Source organism: Brassica napus, chromosome C3, assembly GCF_020379485.1.
Source record: "Brassica napus cultivar Da-Ae chromosome C3, Da-Ae, whole genome shotgun sequence".
Classification (NCBI taxonomy): domain Eukaryota; kingdom Viridiplantae; phylum Streptophyta; class Magnoliopsida; order Brassicales; family Brassicaceae; genus Brassica; species Brassica napus.
This window is the reverse complement of record NC_063446.1, coordinates 65,592,076-65,609,278: the sequence shown is the minus strand read 5'-3', so window position 1 is coordinate 65,609,278 and position 17,203 is coordinate 65,592,076. Positions and strand designations below refer to the sequence as shown.

Here is a 17,203-nt window from a genome sequence, read left to right as displayed (position 1 = left end):
CTTGTAATTACTTGAAGATGATGAGAGTAAGAGAGTAAAAATGTCATTTCCGAAAAAAAATTGATGCATTTTCGTGAATTATATAAACTTGTGGGGTGAATAGGGCAAAACCAATTTCCAAAAAAAAGGGAAATTAATTTTGTGCTTGACTTTAAATTGTAGGTCAATTCTGCAAAAAGCCGATAAAACATTTGCACGCAGATCGTTCTATGGGTCTTTCAAAGACAATTAATAAACTTGAAATTAAACTATATTTGTCTCACTTTTTGGGAGTTAGATTTTAAAATCTACTTGTCAATAAGTATAACAGAGAATATACTCCCATTTAATATCTAAACGGATTATCTGCTTATTTTATATTCAATTTAAGAAATTATTAGTTAAATTAGGAAAAACAATTAATACTTAAAATTATGTTTAATTACTACTTCAGTTGCATAGGAATGTAAATAAATTGTAGTTTCAGAGGTTGATTTCTAAGTTTATTCTTATTTCGTTATTTTGTTTTGGCTTGAGATTTAGAAAATGATTAAGATTTCAAATAATTAAAGAGATACATACTTAGGTTAAGACCCGCGCCTTGTGCAGAAAAAAATATTTTATATTTATTACTTATTTTATGTTTTTCTGCATATTATGAAATAATAAAATAATAACTATATATATCAAATAACTAAGAAATCAGTTACTATTGTGTAATAAACTGGAATGCGCATGTAAATCAAATGACCGCTTCTGTTTATTCGTAATCGTTTTAGGGTAAATAAATCAAAACAATCAATCTTATCTATCGTTAATGATATATAATTAAATTTAAATGATATTAACATAGATATATAGTATACTTTTAATATGTATATTTATTAAATGAGGTTTATACTCATATGATTTTATGATTATTTGCATATTTGTGTAACAAAATTTTACACTAACAATTTTTTTTTTATATGTGGATTGTTTAGTGGTTTCAATAATTTATAATCATTTAAAAAAATGAAGATTTCAAAATTAAAATATTAACTTTTCAGTATATGTTCAACGCAGATATCAAAATACAAGTATGATGTATAGTTTAATTTAAACGAAAAAAAATATATATATATATATATATATATATATTAACATTATCACCTATTACAATAAAGGGGAAATTTCCAAAATTGACTCAAAACTCGATTTTGAATACAAAAGTGTACTCCAAATGTCAATCAAATGCAAAAATAACCCAAACGGCTAGTAAATTTATTACAACCTCCGTATGGCTAAACAAAAAAACATGTATTGAGTTTTACCATTATAATTATATTTCTCTGAAGACTTCTTTGCAAGTCTTCTCATTGAGAAGATCTTAAAAATAATTTAATTTTTTTATAAAAAATATTTTGATGGGAAAAAAATTGAAATCCTTTAATAATAAACATGTCTAAATGATGTAAATTTATTTTTACTAAAATCAAATTATTTTCAACATAGATGAGTAAAAGTAGATTAACTCATGATAGTGTTTGGTTTAGGGTTTGGTAACATATGTTATAATATTGTTGGTATATTTAGGGTTAGATTTTGAAATCTTATATTTTTTTAATTTTTTTTTTTGACCTATATGTATTTAGTGACTATTTAATAACTTGATTTAAATACTTTCTAAGTTTTTTACAAGTTTAAGGAAGTGTTTTTTTGTTTAGTTATTTGATTATAAGGTTTGGAAGACTCACAGAAGTCTTCTGACATATCCCACCTAAACTTTAGTAGAATTTAGGGTTCCCGCCTAAATTTTTAGAAACATTTAGGTTTCCTGCCTAAATCGAAGTCTTCCAAACGTCTTCCAGAAGTCTTCTAGGGGAAGTCTTCTCATGTATTAGATCTTAAAAGTAATTAATAAATTTTATAAAAAATAATTTGAAGGAGAAAAAATCAAAATCATGTATTAATAAACATTTCTAAATTATGAAAATTTAGTTTTACTAAAATTAAATTATTTTTAACATAAATGAATGGATGTAGATTGAATCAAGATAGCCTTCGGGTTAGAGTTTGGTAACATATGTTATAGTATTGTTAGAATTTTTAGGATTAGATTTTGAAATATTATCTTTTTAATTTTTTTTTAGTTTGACATATATGTGTTTAGTGACTATCTAATTACTTGATTTGAGCGCTTTCTGAGTTTCTTTTAAGTTTAAGGAAATATTTTTGCTTAGTTATTTGATTATAGGATCCGGAAAACTCCGAGAAAACTTTGGTTTAGGGTTTAGTAACATATGTTATAGTATTGTTTGTATTTAGGGTTTAATTTTTGAATCTTAAATTTTTAAAAAATTTGACATACATGTGTTTAGTTTTGTGTATATTGAACGCTTTAAAAGTTTGATTTTAAGTTTAATGATTTGTTTTTTGCTATCTAGTTAGTTATTTTATTAGGTTATGGTTTGAAAAATTTCTAGAAGACTAAGAAGTCTTCTGACATATTTCCGCCTAAATTTTATTAGAATTTAGGTTTCCCGCCTAAAGCGAAGTCTTCCAGAAATCTTCCAGAAATCTTTTCATGTATTTGATTTTAGAGTCTAGAAGACTTCACAAGAAGTCTTCTCTTAGAATACTTCCCAAAAAGTCTTCTCTTAAAAGACTTCCCTTAGAAGACTTCTTGGAAAGTCTTATGTATCGAAAACATTTAACCTAATTAGAATTTTTGTCTTCATGTATAAAGAAAATTTACACATTCTCTTTCTTCCTTTCAAATGGTTGCAACAAAAATTTAATGTTTCTCACTCTAAAACTCTTCAACCTCTCTCTAATCTCTTTGAACATCAAAACACCAAACTTTAAATCCATTTCTCATTTTTTTTATTATGTCTTCTCACTAATTTATCGTCTTTTTGCAGATTTTTCATTACATGGTTCTCATATTTCACTCATTCAAAGGTATATCTATAAATTTTAGATATGTATTATTGTGTGTTTTATATATTAGATTCTAAAATGCTATAAATTCAACATAATATGACTGTTTCGTTTATTATTTAATCATAAAATTATATATTTTGAAGTTTTTCTCTATTTTGAAGCCATTTGAATGTTTTTGAATTTGCAGGTTTTTCAGATCTGAGACAGGCATCTCAGAAGACTCTCGGAAGACTTCTCATAATACTTTAGGCAAGTCTTCTAATGCATTTTATGCTAGAAGACTTCCCACAAAGTCTTCAAGAAGTCTTCTGCCCAAAGTGATACAAATTTTGGATATGTATTTTGTGTGTGTTTATATATTAGATTCTTAAAAAAGTTATAGATTCAACCTAATTTGATTGTTTTGTTTATTATTTAAGCATAAAAAATTTATTTTTTAAGTTTTCTCTATTTTGAAGCCATTTGAATGTTTTTGAATATGCAGATTTTTCATATCTGAGTCAGACTTTGGAAAACTTCTCAGAAGACTCTTGGAAGACTCTCGGAAGGCTTCTTGGAAAATCTTCTAATGCATTTTATGCAATAAGGCTTCCCACGAAGTCGTCAGGAAGTCTTCTGAAGTCTTCTGCCCAAAGTGATACAAATTTTAGATATGTGATTCTCAGAAGTTATATATTCAACCTAATGCGATTGCTTTGTTTATTATTTAAGCATAAAGAATTTATTTTTGAAGTTTTCTCTGTTTTGAAGCCATTTGAATGCTTTTGTATATGCAAATTTTTTCAGATCTGAGTCAGACTTTGGAAGACTTATCAGAAGACTCTTAGAAGACTCTTCTAATGTATTTTATGCTAGACGACTTCCCGCGAAGTCTTCCGAAGTCTTATGCCCAAGGTGGTACAAAGGAATGATGTCAAGTGGAGTCCAAACTTATCTATGTTGATGAATTATATCTAGCTCCATGTGTAATACTTTTGTTTATAGTCTGTTTTATGATTTGTATGTGTTTTGTTTTAGTTATGATTTTTTTTTTGTAAACTTGAAGAGATAATCAAAGGAATTTGGTATATATGTTCATGTTTTTCCCAAAGCACTTGACATTATTGAAGTTATTAATATAACATACCAAGAAATTTTTTAAACTATTCTACCCACTCATAACAAAACATAATAACACAAAAACTTAGTCAAATTTACTAAAACTAAGAGAGTTGAAATTTGGTCACAAGAAAACTTATTCAAATTCACAAAAGATAAAACTTGAATTTTAAGTGAAAGTTGATATTTTAAATCTCATGTAAGTTAAAAATTATACTTTATAATCTAAAGAGACACATTAAACCACATGATTTTACTTTCTTGAAGTTAATTAACACATTTGAAAGTTAAAAAAATACCTTGAAGTTACTTAACACTCTTGAAAATATAACATAGAAGACTTCTCCAGAACTCATCTAGAAGTCTTCTCGGATTAGCTAGAAACATTAGTAAACATAAATATTTGAAATCTCGTAATTATCTCCAAATAAGTTATAAATTTCATCCAGGAGCCCCAATATTGACTAATACACATGAATTAATAGGAAAATATTAAAAAATAATTTTAATTTAGAGAAAATGAAAGTTTATTAAACATTGACGTAGAAGACTTCTTAAGAAGTCTTCTATTTTGGTCATTTTTGCAATTGCAAATTTACGAAGGAATACTTCTTAAGAAGTCTACTCTACAGAAGACATCTTGAGAAGTCTTCATTTGTAAATATCAGTTTAATTATGAATTTGAAAAATTCTCGAAAATGCCAGAGAAGACTTCTCGGATAAACATGTTAGTATTGCAATTGACTGAAGTTTGTCAGAAACTTGAATTTTTTTAAAAGACTTCTCGGAAAGTCTTCTCGGAGAAGACTAGAAGTCTTCTGAAAGTCTTCTCAATGTCGCAAGAAGTCTACCTGGAATACTTTTGCAATTGACTGTATTTCAATTTTTCAGAGAAGACTTCTCTAGAAGTCTTCTGTCAGAAGATTTCTATAGAAGTCTTCTCTCGTAACCAAAGGTTTAACCAAAACCCGGAATAAAATTTGAGAAGACTTCTAAAGAAGTCTTCTTCGAGAAGAAGTCTTCTCATTAATATTAAATGTTTCACTATTATTTTTTAATTGCAAAAGTAACCTACACAGACTTCTTGCGAATGAGAAGACTTCGAGAAAACTTGCAGAACACTTCTATAGAAGTCTTCTGTAAAAAGTCAAATTTCTGACAAACTTCTGTCAATTGCAAAACTAACCTATTTATCCGAGAAGTCTTCTCTAGTATTTTCCGATTTTTTTTCTTAGTAAAGGAAAGTTAGAAGACTTATAGGGAAGTCTTCTTCAGAGATGTTAAAATGGGCTTGAAGCCCGCGGGCCTAACGGGCTTTAGTATAAACGGGCGGACCGTGACCCGTTTATTATAATATAAAAATAAACGGATTTATACGGGTCAGCCCGTTTAGGCCCGTCTCGTTAACGGGTATACCCGCAAAATAAACAGGTACCCATTTAAGCCCGTTTATGAGTTTAAAAAAAAATTATATGTAAAGATTATTTTTTTCAAAAAATATTTTTTTTTATAATTTTTTTTTGAAAGAAAATAGTTATATTATATATAGTTTGTGTTACAAAACAAATATATATAGTTTGTGTTTTTTTAGAAATATTTTAAAGTTATAATTGTGTTTAAAACCTACTAAAATTTGTTGATTTTTTATGATATTATGAACTGATTAATATTCAATAAAAGTAAAGTATTTTTTTTCAAATTTTGCGTTAATTGGAATTTTATTTATTATAAGTTTTAAAATAGAATAAAAACTAATAAAAATTATATAAAGATATGACAAAAGATTATTGACAAAAAATAGAATTCACAAAAAAAGGCCTAAACGGGCTAAACGGATATCATCAACATAAATAGGCTAACATTAAACGGGTTTAAACGGGTAACGGGTCTAAGCGGGCTTGACAATAAATGGACCTAAACGGGCAAGGTCTAAACGGGCCCGGGTAGCCCATATTAACATCCCTAGTCTTCTTGATGGAGAACACATCTAGCAAAGTCTTGTGAAAGTCTTCGCAAATAGATCTGAGAAAAAAAAACGATTTCATATCTTGAGCCTGTGAGATTACTTGTTTTGCTTCTCCAAGTACCCATAACTTCACTACAAAAGCTACCAAGTCGTTAATGACCACGAATCATGAGTTTCAATGTCTCTATGAACCTTACAAAGATTGGAATCAAAATCTTAGTTTTTTTGGATGAATTTGAAGAGAGAGAGAGAGTGAAAGAGATGTGATTTGTGTGCATAAGTAATGAGATATGAAGAGTAAAAATCGAAACTTTGGTGCATTAAGGGCTTCAAATTGGTTGTTCATGGTGGTTAGTGTATTGATGGTAATGACAATATTGTAAATACTTGGTGAAGATGAGGATGATAAGGTAAAATAATCATTTACAAAAAAAAGGAAAAAAAATGTAATGGCATTTTCGTGAATAACTCAAACTTCTAGGGTGAATAGGAAAAAAAAGTTTAAAAAAAAACATGAGTTATTTTTGTGTTTGACTTGAAATTTTAGGTCATATTTAAAAAAAGCCCTACAGTAAAATTATTTATTCATATGATTTTATTATCATTGTATCTTATTATAGAAAAAAATTTAAACCTTGATCACAAAAGTTTATGTGAGACTTTTAACAGTTTTAGTAATTTATACTCGTTTTGATAAATTCAAAATATAACATATAAATTTTTATTATATGATTAATGTAACTGTGTAATTTATTTTAATAATAAATAATTAAACAAAAATGATAGAAAGTATACAGATTATTAGCAAATCTTTAGTATATAAAATCACTAATTGCCATATATATTTTAATCACATTAGATAATTCCGTAGGTTTTATTTAAGGAAAGAATATATAACAATTTCAATTTGATAAATAAATAATTCTTAATGGATATACTATATAATATAACATTCCCTAGCAATTTAATTTCGGACTAACAAAATTCTCAATTGATTTTCAAGCCGCCACGCAAGCAAAATTAGCATTTCAATTACGTGACAACCCAGCATGACAATTTTTTAATTAGTAGAAACTACATGTTATAACTTTTTAAATGTTTATCTATTAATATATAGGGGATGCTTTAGGTTTGATCACAACTTTTAACTAGGTAATTAACAATAATTTAATCAATAAAATAGATGACAGATTATAAATAAAAATATAATATAAGACTTACCAATTTTTTGTCATGAAAATGAAAACATCATCATAATTTGAAACAAAAATATTTGTCTAACATATGATATATTAAAAAGAAGGGAATAAAAGGCAAAGGCATTGCATTTTTTGTCGGAGACACTTCATTACTTTATCCATCCAAAAGAGAATTTCAAGAAAAATTGTGAGAGATTTAAGGTTTGAATGGAAACATACGGAATAATTGTGGTGCAGTTTTAATAATAACAAAAAAATATAGATATACAACGATATGTAAAGATTTTGTTACTATTAACTACAGTGCATGCATTTTGTAACATTTGGAGCCTTTATAAAAATAGCAAATGTCAGAAATTCAATTAATGATCGTGCTAACTGATAAATATGGTAATTAATGAAGTCATTTATTACTTTATTTTTAGGAACAATGATAGTCAGCTACTTAAATATTGGTCATGACTGACCTTGTAAAGTAAAGAAATGACCACTTAACTACACGAAGTATATGTTATGCATACTATTATCCCTGATCAACAACATTAGCTTAATTTAATTAGTCAGAAATCGCCACGTGGACGTCAGAAATGGTAACATTGTATGATTAGTTGTTTGGTTAGTTCTAAAACTGATTTACCTGACCCAAATTAAAGTAAAAACCGACCCAGTCGTTTGTTCTCTTCAGCTCCATTACTACAACCTGGTTTTCCCACCTTCTGCTGCTCCAATTCCATACGAAGGAAATTGACCGTGACACTAAGTTCACTTATCTGTTTCTTCTTCTCATGGGTTTTATCTCTTGTTTCAAGTAAAGTCTTCTTTGACCAACCATTAACTTTTTCTTCATCAAACCACTCGCAGTAAGAACAATGTTTATTCCCTTCTTCCTGATGATGACACAACAAAATATGTCACAACCCATCCCATTACTAGTAAAACATCCCAAAAATCATTTGTTCAATCTAACCTTCTATAATTAGCACCCAAAGAACCTTCGGCCTAAATTCTTGTATGTCCAAGCCGTGAAAACATTTTCTGGAAACCGACAAGCACACAATTTGCGACCACCATAACCTTTGTTCCTATTTTTTTTTTATGACCCCGATTTTAGATCTATCTATCAAAAACCGGTCAATTACTCACATATATAAGCAGGCGTACTGTATGGTTAGACTTATATTGTTCGACTATATAAGTATTACATGTGAGCTATCAACTTTTCCAGTTGGTTCACGCACATGTAGCATACAAGCTACATGCTTATATATAATTAGTTGGTGATAAATAATTTTCAAAGGAAAATAAAACTAGAAATTTCATAGATCAATTAAAATATAATTAAAAATTAAAAATATTTACGTTCTGTTTGAAGTATATTGTCATGAACCGGTATTGAAAAGTAAGTTTCAGGTTATGCTTTAGTTCAGGTTTGGTATACATTTCTGAAAAAAACTCTAAAGCTTGAAATGCCACCTTCTTTTGCGGTTGTGATCCAGGTTTATTCACAATCTTACGTTGTCTGTATTTTTCTTTTGTGTATGAAATGTTTTTGTTGTTGTTGAGAACTTGTTTATTCAGGGATCGGAAAGTGGTTCATGGCACGTTCCTATCACGTGCCAAAACAACAAGGAGGCTGTAAGAAAAAAAAAAATGGTAAACCATTCCCCGGAGAGAACGTGAAAATCCCGGTGGCCACGTGCGTGAAAATCCCGGTGGCCACGCGCGTGAAAATCTGGTGTACTGCAGATTCGAACTCGGGTTCCTTGAAAATCCACGGAATGCCTTGACCACCCGACCACAGACGTCTGGTTTATAGATTTTTCCCTTCGCTGTTGTTGTGTTTTTCTCTATTTGTTGTATCGTCAGTATATTATTTGACTAGTCTGTGACAATTATGTCAAAAAGTCACCGTTCGATATTTAAACTCAAATCAGTTTTTACGCCGTTGATCAAAGACTTACATATGCCCTTTGATAAAGCGTCGTGAAGAATCTTCATTTATTCTTATTCTTAAAAGTAGTTTCTTTTTTGTGTGTGTTGGGTTTGAATCGTTGCAACCCGTAACTGATGTCAGTTTCTAAAGTTTCTAATGTAGGATTTTGATATTATCATTTTCGCTTTTTTGTTTCTAATAGGATTTTAGAAACTTAATAAGAAAAAGTTCATTTATATGATAACTAGATATGGAACCGTGTTTTGCACGAGTTTTATTTTATGTTTGAACGTTACGAAAAACATAAAAAGAATAAAAATATTTTTCACATTAGTTCTTGAATTTTTTAGTATATATTGGTATAAGACTTATTTTAGTATAATAATCAGTTTTCCTTCGTAAATTTTGATTAGTATTTCTACTTCAATAATCATGGTGTTTTAAAATAGTATATTAATTTTTTCTGTAAATAATTCACTTTATATTATTTTTAATATTGTAGTTAATTAAAACATATAGGATTGGTGTAAACTATCTATATTATTTATATTGTGTAAGAAAATTGAAAAAAAAATCAAAATTGATGTTAGACGACACCAATAAATATGTATGATAGATATTCAGCTAAATATAAAATATATTGCTTGATAAACATCACATTTGTTTCATGCTACCCTACCTTAGCATCAATAATGTGACTACAACCTCTTTCTATATATCAGATATTATTGAAAATTTCTTGATATACAATATTTTGTAGAACACTATTGTCGATACTTTTTGTGTCTACTTTAAGAATGTTGAAGTCATGTAGTTGTAGTGACTATTTGATAGTGAAGCATACAATTGTCCATGAGAGACCATCTTGCATTTGTTGGTGAGAGACTTATTTTGGTAATAAGAATCTGTTGATTATTGATCTCAGTTAGGATTTCTGCTTCCGTAATCATGTTGTCTAGGCTGGTTATTAGTATTATTTCTTTTCGTTGATTTAAATGCCTTAATAACATGACTGGAACATCTATTTTGAGATCAATTTTGTGATTTGGAATCCCTGAAAATTTTACCGTATTTAAAAATCTGTGGGATACAGAATATGCTGATTTGTAATTTCTTCTTTGTCGTTACCAATACTATCAGAACACAAATATTCTTTTTGCTCACTGTCTAAACAAATAACATATTATTCACTTTACCAACGTTTCATTTTTTATTTTTTGGAGTAAACATTGCTTTTTAGATGAGATAATTCTTGTGTATATAGACGTTGTAGTGCATTCAAAAGGAGCTGCATTGTTTTGCAAGAAAAAATTGTTGTCTATCTCAGAAAGTAAATTATGTGAACATCAGTTTAGATGTGAAAGTACATACAGAAAAACTCACCTAAATATAAAAGTCAATTATTCATAAATAAATTGACATTGACATTAACTTAGCTACAACAGTATAACCAATTTATATTTTCGATAAGAACAAACACATATAAGCATAGTCACATTAATTTTTGTACAACAACATAATTGCATAACATCTATTTGGCTATATGTACAAACGTGAAAGTAGAATTGTGGCAATAACTAACGTACAGCAGCACGACAATTATGACAAAAAAATCAACATCAGTTTAAGAAGAAAAAAAATGTGACGATCAGGAAACCTAATTATTTCGTCAACATGTGACAAAAAAAAAGATCACACAAAGATACGAAAGAACATGCAGAAAAACTCGCCAACTATTTTTCTTCTACTCTTATTATGTTTGCTGACCAAATATGAGAGAGATTAATCCAAAATACAGATGTTAATAATTGTAGTTCTTTTTGGTTTATGATTTTTAAACAGAAAATTCAATATTTAATTAGTAAAGTTGATTATTCATAAGAATACTGAAATAATTATTCTACAATTTTTTTTTGTTTAGGATTTGAAGAAAGGAAAATTACTATTAAACACTCTCTTACAATTTTCCTATGTTTACAATTTTAGAAAAGGACAATTACTATCAAATATTTTTTATAGTTATCATTTCTGTAGGATTTTATAAAAGGAAAATTATTATTAGATAGATTATTTTACAAATAATTTTTGTTTAGAATTTTTAAAAAGAAACAAATTTAGTAAAAAATACTACCAAGTAATTTTTAAACTTACTTCTTTTTTAAAATCATTTTTATTATCTTATCTTATACATTTATTAACCATGAGATATTTTGATATACATCACAATTTTAAAAGAAAAATTACTATCATATTTTACAATGCTGACAAAAATATATATTTTTCAATTATCTTTTCTTTAGGATTTTAGAAAAGGGAAATTAATATTAAGTATGTTATTTTACAAATATTTGTCGTAGGATTTGTAAAAAGGAAATTTTCTAGAAGCAGCTACTGTTAAATAAATTTTGGAATTAATTCTTTCTATTAAATCATTTCAAATTTGTATTTATCATCTTAGCATATATATATTTAATCATGAGAGGTTTTAATATACGTCACAATTTTAAAAGCAAAATTACTATCATATTTTACAATGCTGAAAAAATCATATTTTACAATGATCTTTTCTTTTTGAATTTTAGAAAAGGGAAAATAATATTAAATATATTATTTTACAAATATTTTTTTAGGATTTGTAAAAAGGAAATTTTCTAGAAACATATACTATTAAATAACATTTGAAATTAATTCTTTCTATAAAATAATTTTAAAATTTCTTATTTATTATCTTAGTATATATATATATATATATATATAATCATGAGAGATTTTAATATACGTCACAAATTTTAAAAGAAAAATTACTATAATGTTTTACAATGCTCACAAAAAAAAAATCATATTTTACAATTATCTTTTCTTTAGGATTTTAGAAAAGGGAAATTAATATTAAATATATTATTTTTAGGATTTGTGATACACTAAATATGAATCTTTGCTACTGCCAAGTTAACAGTTGTGATTATAGTACTTTAGATTCAATCCAGAGGACCAGTCTACATTTTACTATTATAAATTTCAATATCAAGCTAAGAAGAAAATGGTTTTCAATTCAATTGGTGACGCGGAAAACAAGTAAACTAGAGTTTGATTCAATTTAACAAGAAGCTAGCCTAGGGTATTTCATTGGGTGTTGAGCGAGAGCCAAACAATTATTCAAGCGCGATGCAGTGCTTTCTAGAACTCGGATCACTCAGCTGGAACACCCCACTGTCGTGGTGGTGATCTCTTTGCTGGTCGATCCCATCATCTAACTGTCGTTGAGATGAGAAACGACTGCAAGCCTTAGAGATCAGGTCCAATCAGTTCACTTACTACTCTAATATCTACTTTCGCTGATTAGGGATACTAAGCTCATTCAATACATGTCAAGCTATCTCCTAAGCGGTTAGCTAGGCGATAAACTTAGGATCTAACATCAAGTGATCAGATTAATGAAAGCCTTAAGAATAGTATGGATGAAGAATAATCAAAAATAGCTTATCTATGTTTAGCTCATATTTCAACACCCTAAAAACCCTAGGCGAGCTAGATCACTACTCAATCATGATGCAAGCAATCAAAGACATAGATCCTGAATGAAACTGCATAATAAAACAGATAGAAAGAGGGTTCAGGATAATCTTCTCTATGGTGAGAGAGATGGAGCCTTCTCCCTTTACAATCCAAAAGCACAAAAGTCTCCAATGGTTTTCTTCTGTCTAGAATAGCGTAGAATGATAAAGAGAAACAGAAAATATGATATATCAAAGCCACAGGCAGCTGGGAGAGAAAATATGGATAATTAGGCTAAATCCCGTAATGATTGTAGTTTCCTTAAAAATCTCTGCCGCTGGAACACTCACTCGGAACAGTCACTCAGGTTGCTCCGCTATCTGACTGTTCTGCGTGAAAACCACCAAATTGCATTGTTTTCTGCCTCTTTTGTTCCAGCTGGTCCATCTCCCATCCAATGCAACTCCAGACCTGTAATGACTCCAAAAGAACTAGAAAGACTCGATAAAGACTTGAAAACCAATTTAAAAGCATGTATACAAGATGTATAAAACACCATATATCAATTTGTGAAAATGTAATTTTCTAGAAACAGCTACTATTAAATAACTTTTGAAAATACTATTAAATATTTTTTAAAATTCGTATTTATTATCTTAGGATATATATATATATTTAATCATGGGAGATTTTAACACATGTCGGTATATTAAAAGAAAAATCACTATCATATAATTATTTTCTTAATATTTTTAGAAAGGAAAATTATTATTAAATAATATTTAGAGTTACTTTTTTACAAATATTTTTTTTTGTTATTATCTAATTATATATATTTTTAATTAGAAGATTGTTTAACACATGTCATAATTTTAAATATATAATTGCCACTTGTCACAAAATCCTATTTTACAATTATCTTTTCTTTAGGATTTTAGAAAAGGGAAATTAATATTAAATATATTATTTTACAAATATTTTATTTTAGGATTTGTAAAAAGGAAATTTTCTAGAAGCAACTAAATAACTTTTGAAATTAATTCTTACTATTAAATAATTTTAAAATTTCATATTTATTATCTTAACATATATATATTTAATCATGAGAGATTTTAACATATGTCGATATATTAAAAGGAAAATCAATATCATATAATTATTTGCTTAATATTTTTAAAAAGGAAAATTATTATTAAATAATATTTAGTTACTTTTTTACAAATCGGGTTTTTGTTATTATCTAATTATATATTTTTAATTAGAAGATAGTTTAATACATGTCACAATCTTAAATATATAATTGCCATGTGTCACAATCGTGTTAATTAGCAACTTTGAAGAACCAAGTTTTATATAATAAGATGTTAACACCATGTATAACTTATATGAATTCTTAGATATAACAATAAATGAATAAGTATCTATCTATTATTATAAAAGAGAGTTTCTTCTCTCCAGAGCGCGCCACATCATTAAGTAGGTGATTCTGAGCGCGCCACGTGTCCACTTAACCAGAACGCAGCGCTCCATTTACGGTAAGTAATAAAAGTTTGTAGGCTTTATGGTTATGTTAAGAATTAAAGCCCAAAAGGTCTTTTGTCTTCATCGTCTACATACTGCAGTCTAGGGTGTCTGTCCTTTCTCGATGTCTGATACCTAAGAAGCTTCTTCTGCGTTCTTTCACACCATCAATGTTGTTTCAAGATGGATGACTGAAATCATGATGAAGAATCTCTTTTTTCCTTTCTCCATTCGCGTCGTTTAGCTTTCTACTCAACCGAAACCGTTACAGATTCAGCGTCATTACGGCCTTCAAAGTGATTTGTTGTCATTAAGGTCTCAATTAACTCCATCTCCCCCAACTCCTTCCACGATATCACATTCATTGCATCTCCCGTTTTCTTCCAGTCGGTGATTCTGGAGCTATAAATAGCTTAGTTTGTCTTCATGAAATTCATCACTTTGTTCCTCACAATCATATTGACACCAAAAACTTTCGCAGAGTATAGTGGCAAACTTCTCTCTCCTTCTTTCTGGCTTCAAAGACGATGACTGCAGCACCACCGCCGAACTGCGGCTCCTGGAGTTTTGGAAGGCAGAAATGTGACAAATCCTCTGTTCCGACGATCCACTTCACCAATCCTCCCTTCTCTTTCCGACCACACAAGAAGAAATTCCTCGAAAGTTCCTCGATCCAAGCGAGATTAGCTTATATCCTTGCCTACACCTGAAAACGAGTTCCACTATTTTAGAATCTCTAATCGGTGTTGTAGATATCTTCAAGTATATGATTCTCATGTTCAAAGTGTTCTTAAGATTATGTTCATAGTCTTCTTTTGTTATTAGACTCATGTTCATAGTGTTCTTAAACTAAACATTATGAAAATGTTATTCAGATCTTGATTAATCATCGTCTGAAAGATTTATTTAGAAATCGTTTGTGATTTTGTGATAGTATGTTTATAGTGAACTTCCATGATCTCTCTATTTTTATTTATCTGTTGATCTTTTTAATGATGGTGAATTACAGGAGACAGGGCCAGAGCCATAACGACTCCATCAGATATGACTGTGTCGGGCAGATCTTCGGAGAATCTCACAGTTTCGGCGATTCTTGCTTGGTTCAACAATGGCGGCAGTGAAGATGGTGGTATTAACAAGTGTGTGATCGAAAGGTTCGACAAGGAAGCTGCTGAGATGTACAAGAGGTCCTTCAAGTACGTCTGGGTGTTGGGTATCACTATTGATATTGCTCTCCCGAAGTTTGAGCCCACTAAGTAGTATTGTACTGTCATTGATGCTTATGGACATCTTGATTTCATCAAGAACATGATTAGAGGTACCTCATTGTGCTGTTCTTATCATTGACTCCACCACTGTGGTTTTGAAGCTGGTATCTTTCACAAGCTTTGTTATTAGATTATTAACCCCTTGATTTGCTGGTTGTGTTTTTTGGAGGGATTAGCTGAAGTCGATTGGAGACAGAATAGAGAGCTTCTTTTGGAGAAAAGGGTATGCACGCACATCATTATGTCTGATCAATTACTCTAATAATCGATGATCAAATTGTAACAGAGAATGTTTGGATTATTGACCTTTTTGATGTTAGGTGAAAGGCGTGGACGTGAAGGAAGCTCTGCGGTTACAGAAAGAGAACAACTTTTTGATTCTTGATGTTAGACCAGAGGCAAAGTACAAGGAGGTGAGCAGTAATACGCTTTCTGATATGATGATCTCTTTGTAGCTTACTTAATGGCGAATTCATGTGTGTACAGGCTGAAGGGTCATCCTCCGGGAGCTATCAATGTGGAGATGTACAGACTGATACGGGAATGGACGCCATGGGACATAGCTCGCCGTCTTGGATCTGCTTTCTTCCGTATCTTCTCTGGCACTGAAGAGAATCCAGAGTTTATTCAAAGTATACGCTCTTTAATGAGATCAAAAGCTTTGTATTCATTTACCATTAATATACTCTGTTGATAAGCTGCTAAAACAGATGTACGTCTTTTTGTTGTTTGATGTGGTAATCTCTCCCATTTCTTTTACATACTAAGTAATGGGACCTAATGGTAATTGCATTTATCTATATTCCTTTCCTTTTCAGCAGAAAACTAACATGAAAATCACATTAACCTTGCATAAATGTCGAGACTATTAGTATCTATGAGAATTGAACCTATCGCATATAATTTTTAAATTTCTCCCAGGACAATACACCAAGACAAATATCTCCCACCTATATACGTGGAACAGAAGTTACGTGTAAAATAAATGGGAGAGATTTTAAGCTACACAAATTTAATTCAATAAATCAACAGAAAAAGCTTAAAAAATAATCTAGAAAATATATAATAAAAATAAAATAGTTTAAAAGTATGAGAAATTTATTACTAATAATAATAAATAATGATTACTATATATTATAAAACTAAACATTTCAAACTAAAATAAATGTTAAAATATAATGCTATTTATCAAAGAATAGTGAAGGTTATTGTCATTTTAATTCAAAAGAAATATTTATTATTATGATCTCATAATTATTTCATTATTTGTTTTTATAATATTTTTTAAATCTATAATAATTTTTAAATACTTCATAAATTAATATAAAGTAAATTTGTTATTACTTCCCGCCCGTAGGGCGGGCCGACACTAGTATTATATAGAAAAATGAAATGGAAGGGATATATCAAATTATAAAGAACTTTCATTAAACTATGTAGTATTTTTTTTTTTTATTTTTTTTGAAAAAAATTGAACAACATTTATAATGAGACGGTTGAAGTGCTATTAAAGCTACTAAAATGCTGCTTAGATAATGTGACATCCAATTCAAATGATATCTAGAATCTAATCATTTTTTTTGAGAAAACGATAATTAGTTATTTTTTTAAAAAATATATGTTTTTGCTAAGATCTATCATTATTTTTTAATTAGACGAAAATTTACTGATATTTTAAGAATAAATAAAAATACGTTCTTAGTATAAACTAATGATTTATAGTGCTATATTAATTAGAAAATTTAACTTTATATCTAGTCAATATTATGCCTAAAGTATAAACTTTTGATATTTATTTAATTTTTGTCAACGATTACAG

General features: G+C 28.9%; 1 protein-coding gene across 1 annotated transcript; it reads left to right on the top strand.

The window, feature by feature from the left end:
- Positions 1-13,858: 13,858 nt before the first annotated feature.
- Positions 13,859-16,197, top strand: LOC106389939 (rhodanese-like domain-containing protein 14, chloroplastic). Its single transcript, XM_013830296.3, has 5 exons — positions 13,859-14,431; positions 14,598-15,434; positions 15,561-15,607; positions 15,705-15,797; positions 15,871-16,197. The coding sequence occupies exons 2-5, from the start codon at positions 15,425-15,427 to the stop codon at positions 15,991-15,993; spliced, it is 273 nt and encodes a 90-aa protein (XP_013685750.1). The 5' UTR covers positions 13,859-14,431; positions 14,598-15,424; the 3' UTR covers positions 15,994-16,197.
- The last annotated feature ends 1,006 nt before the right edge of the window (positions 16,198-17,203 follow it).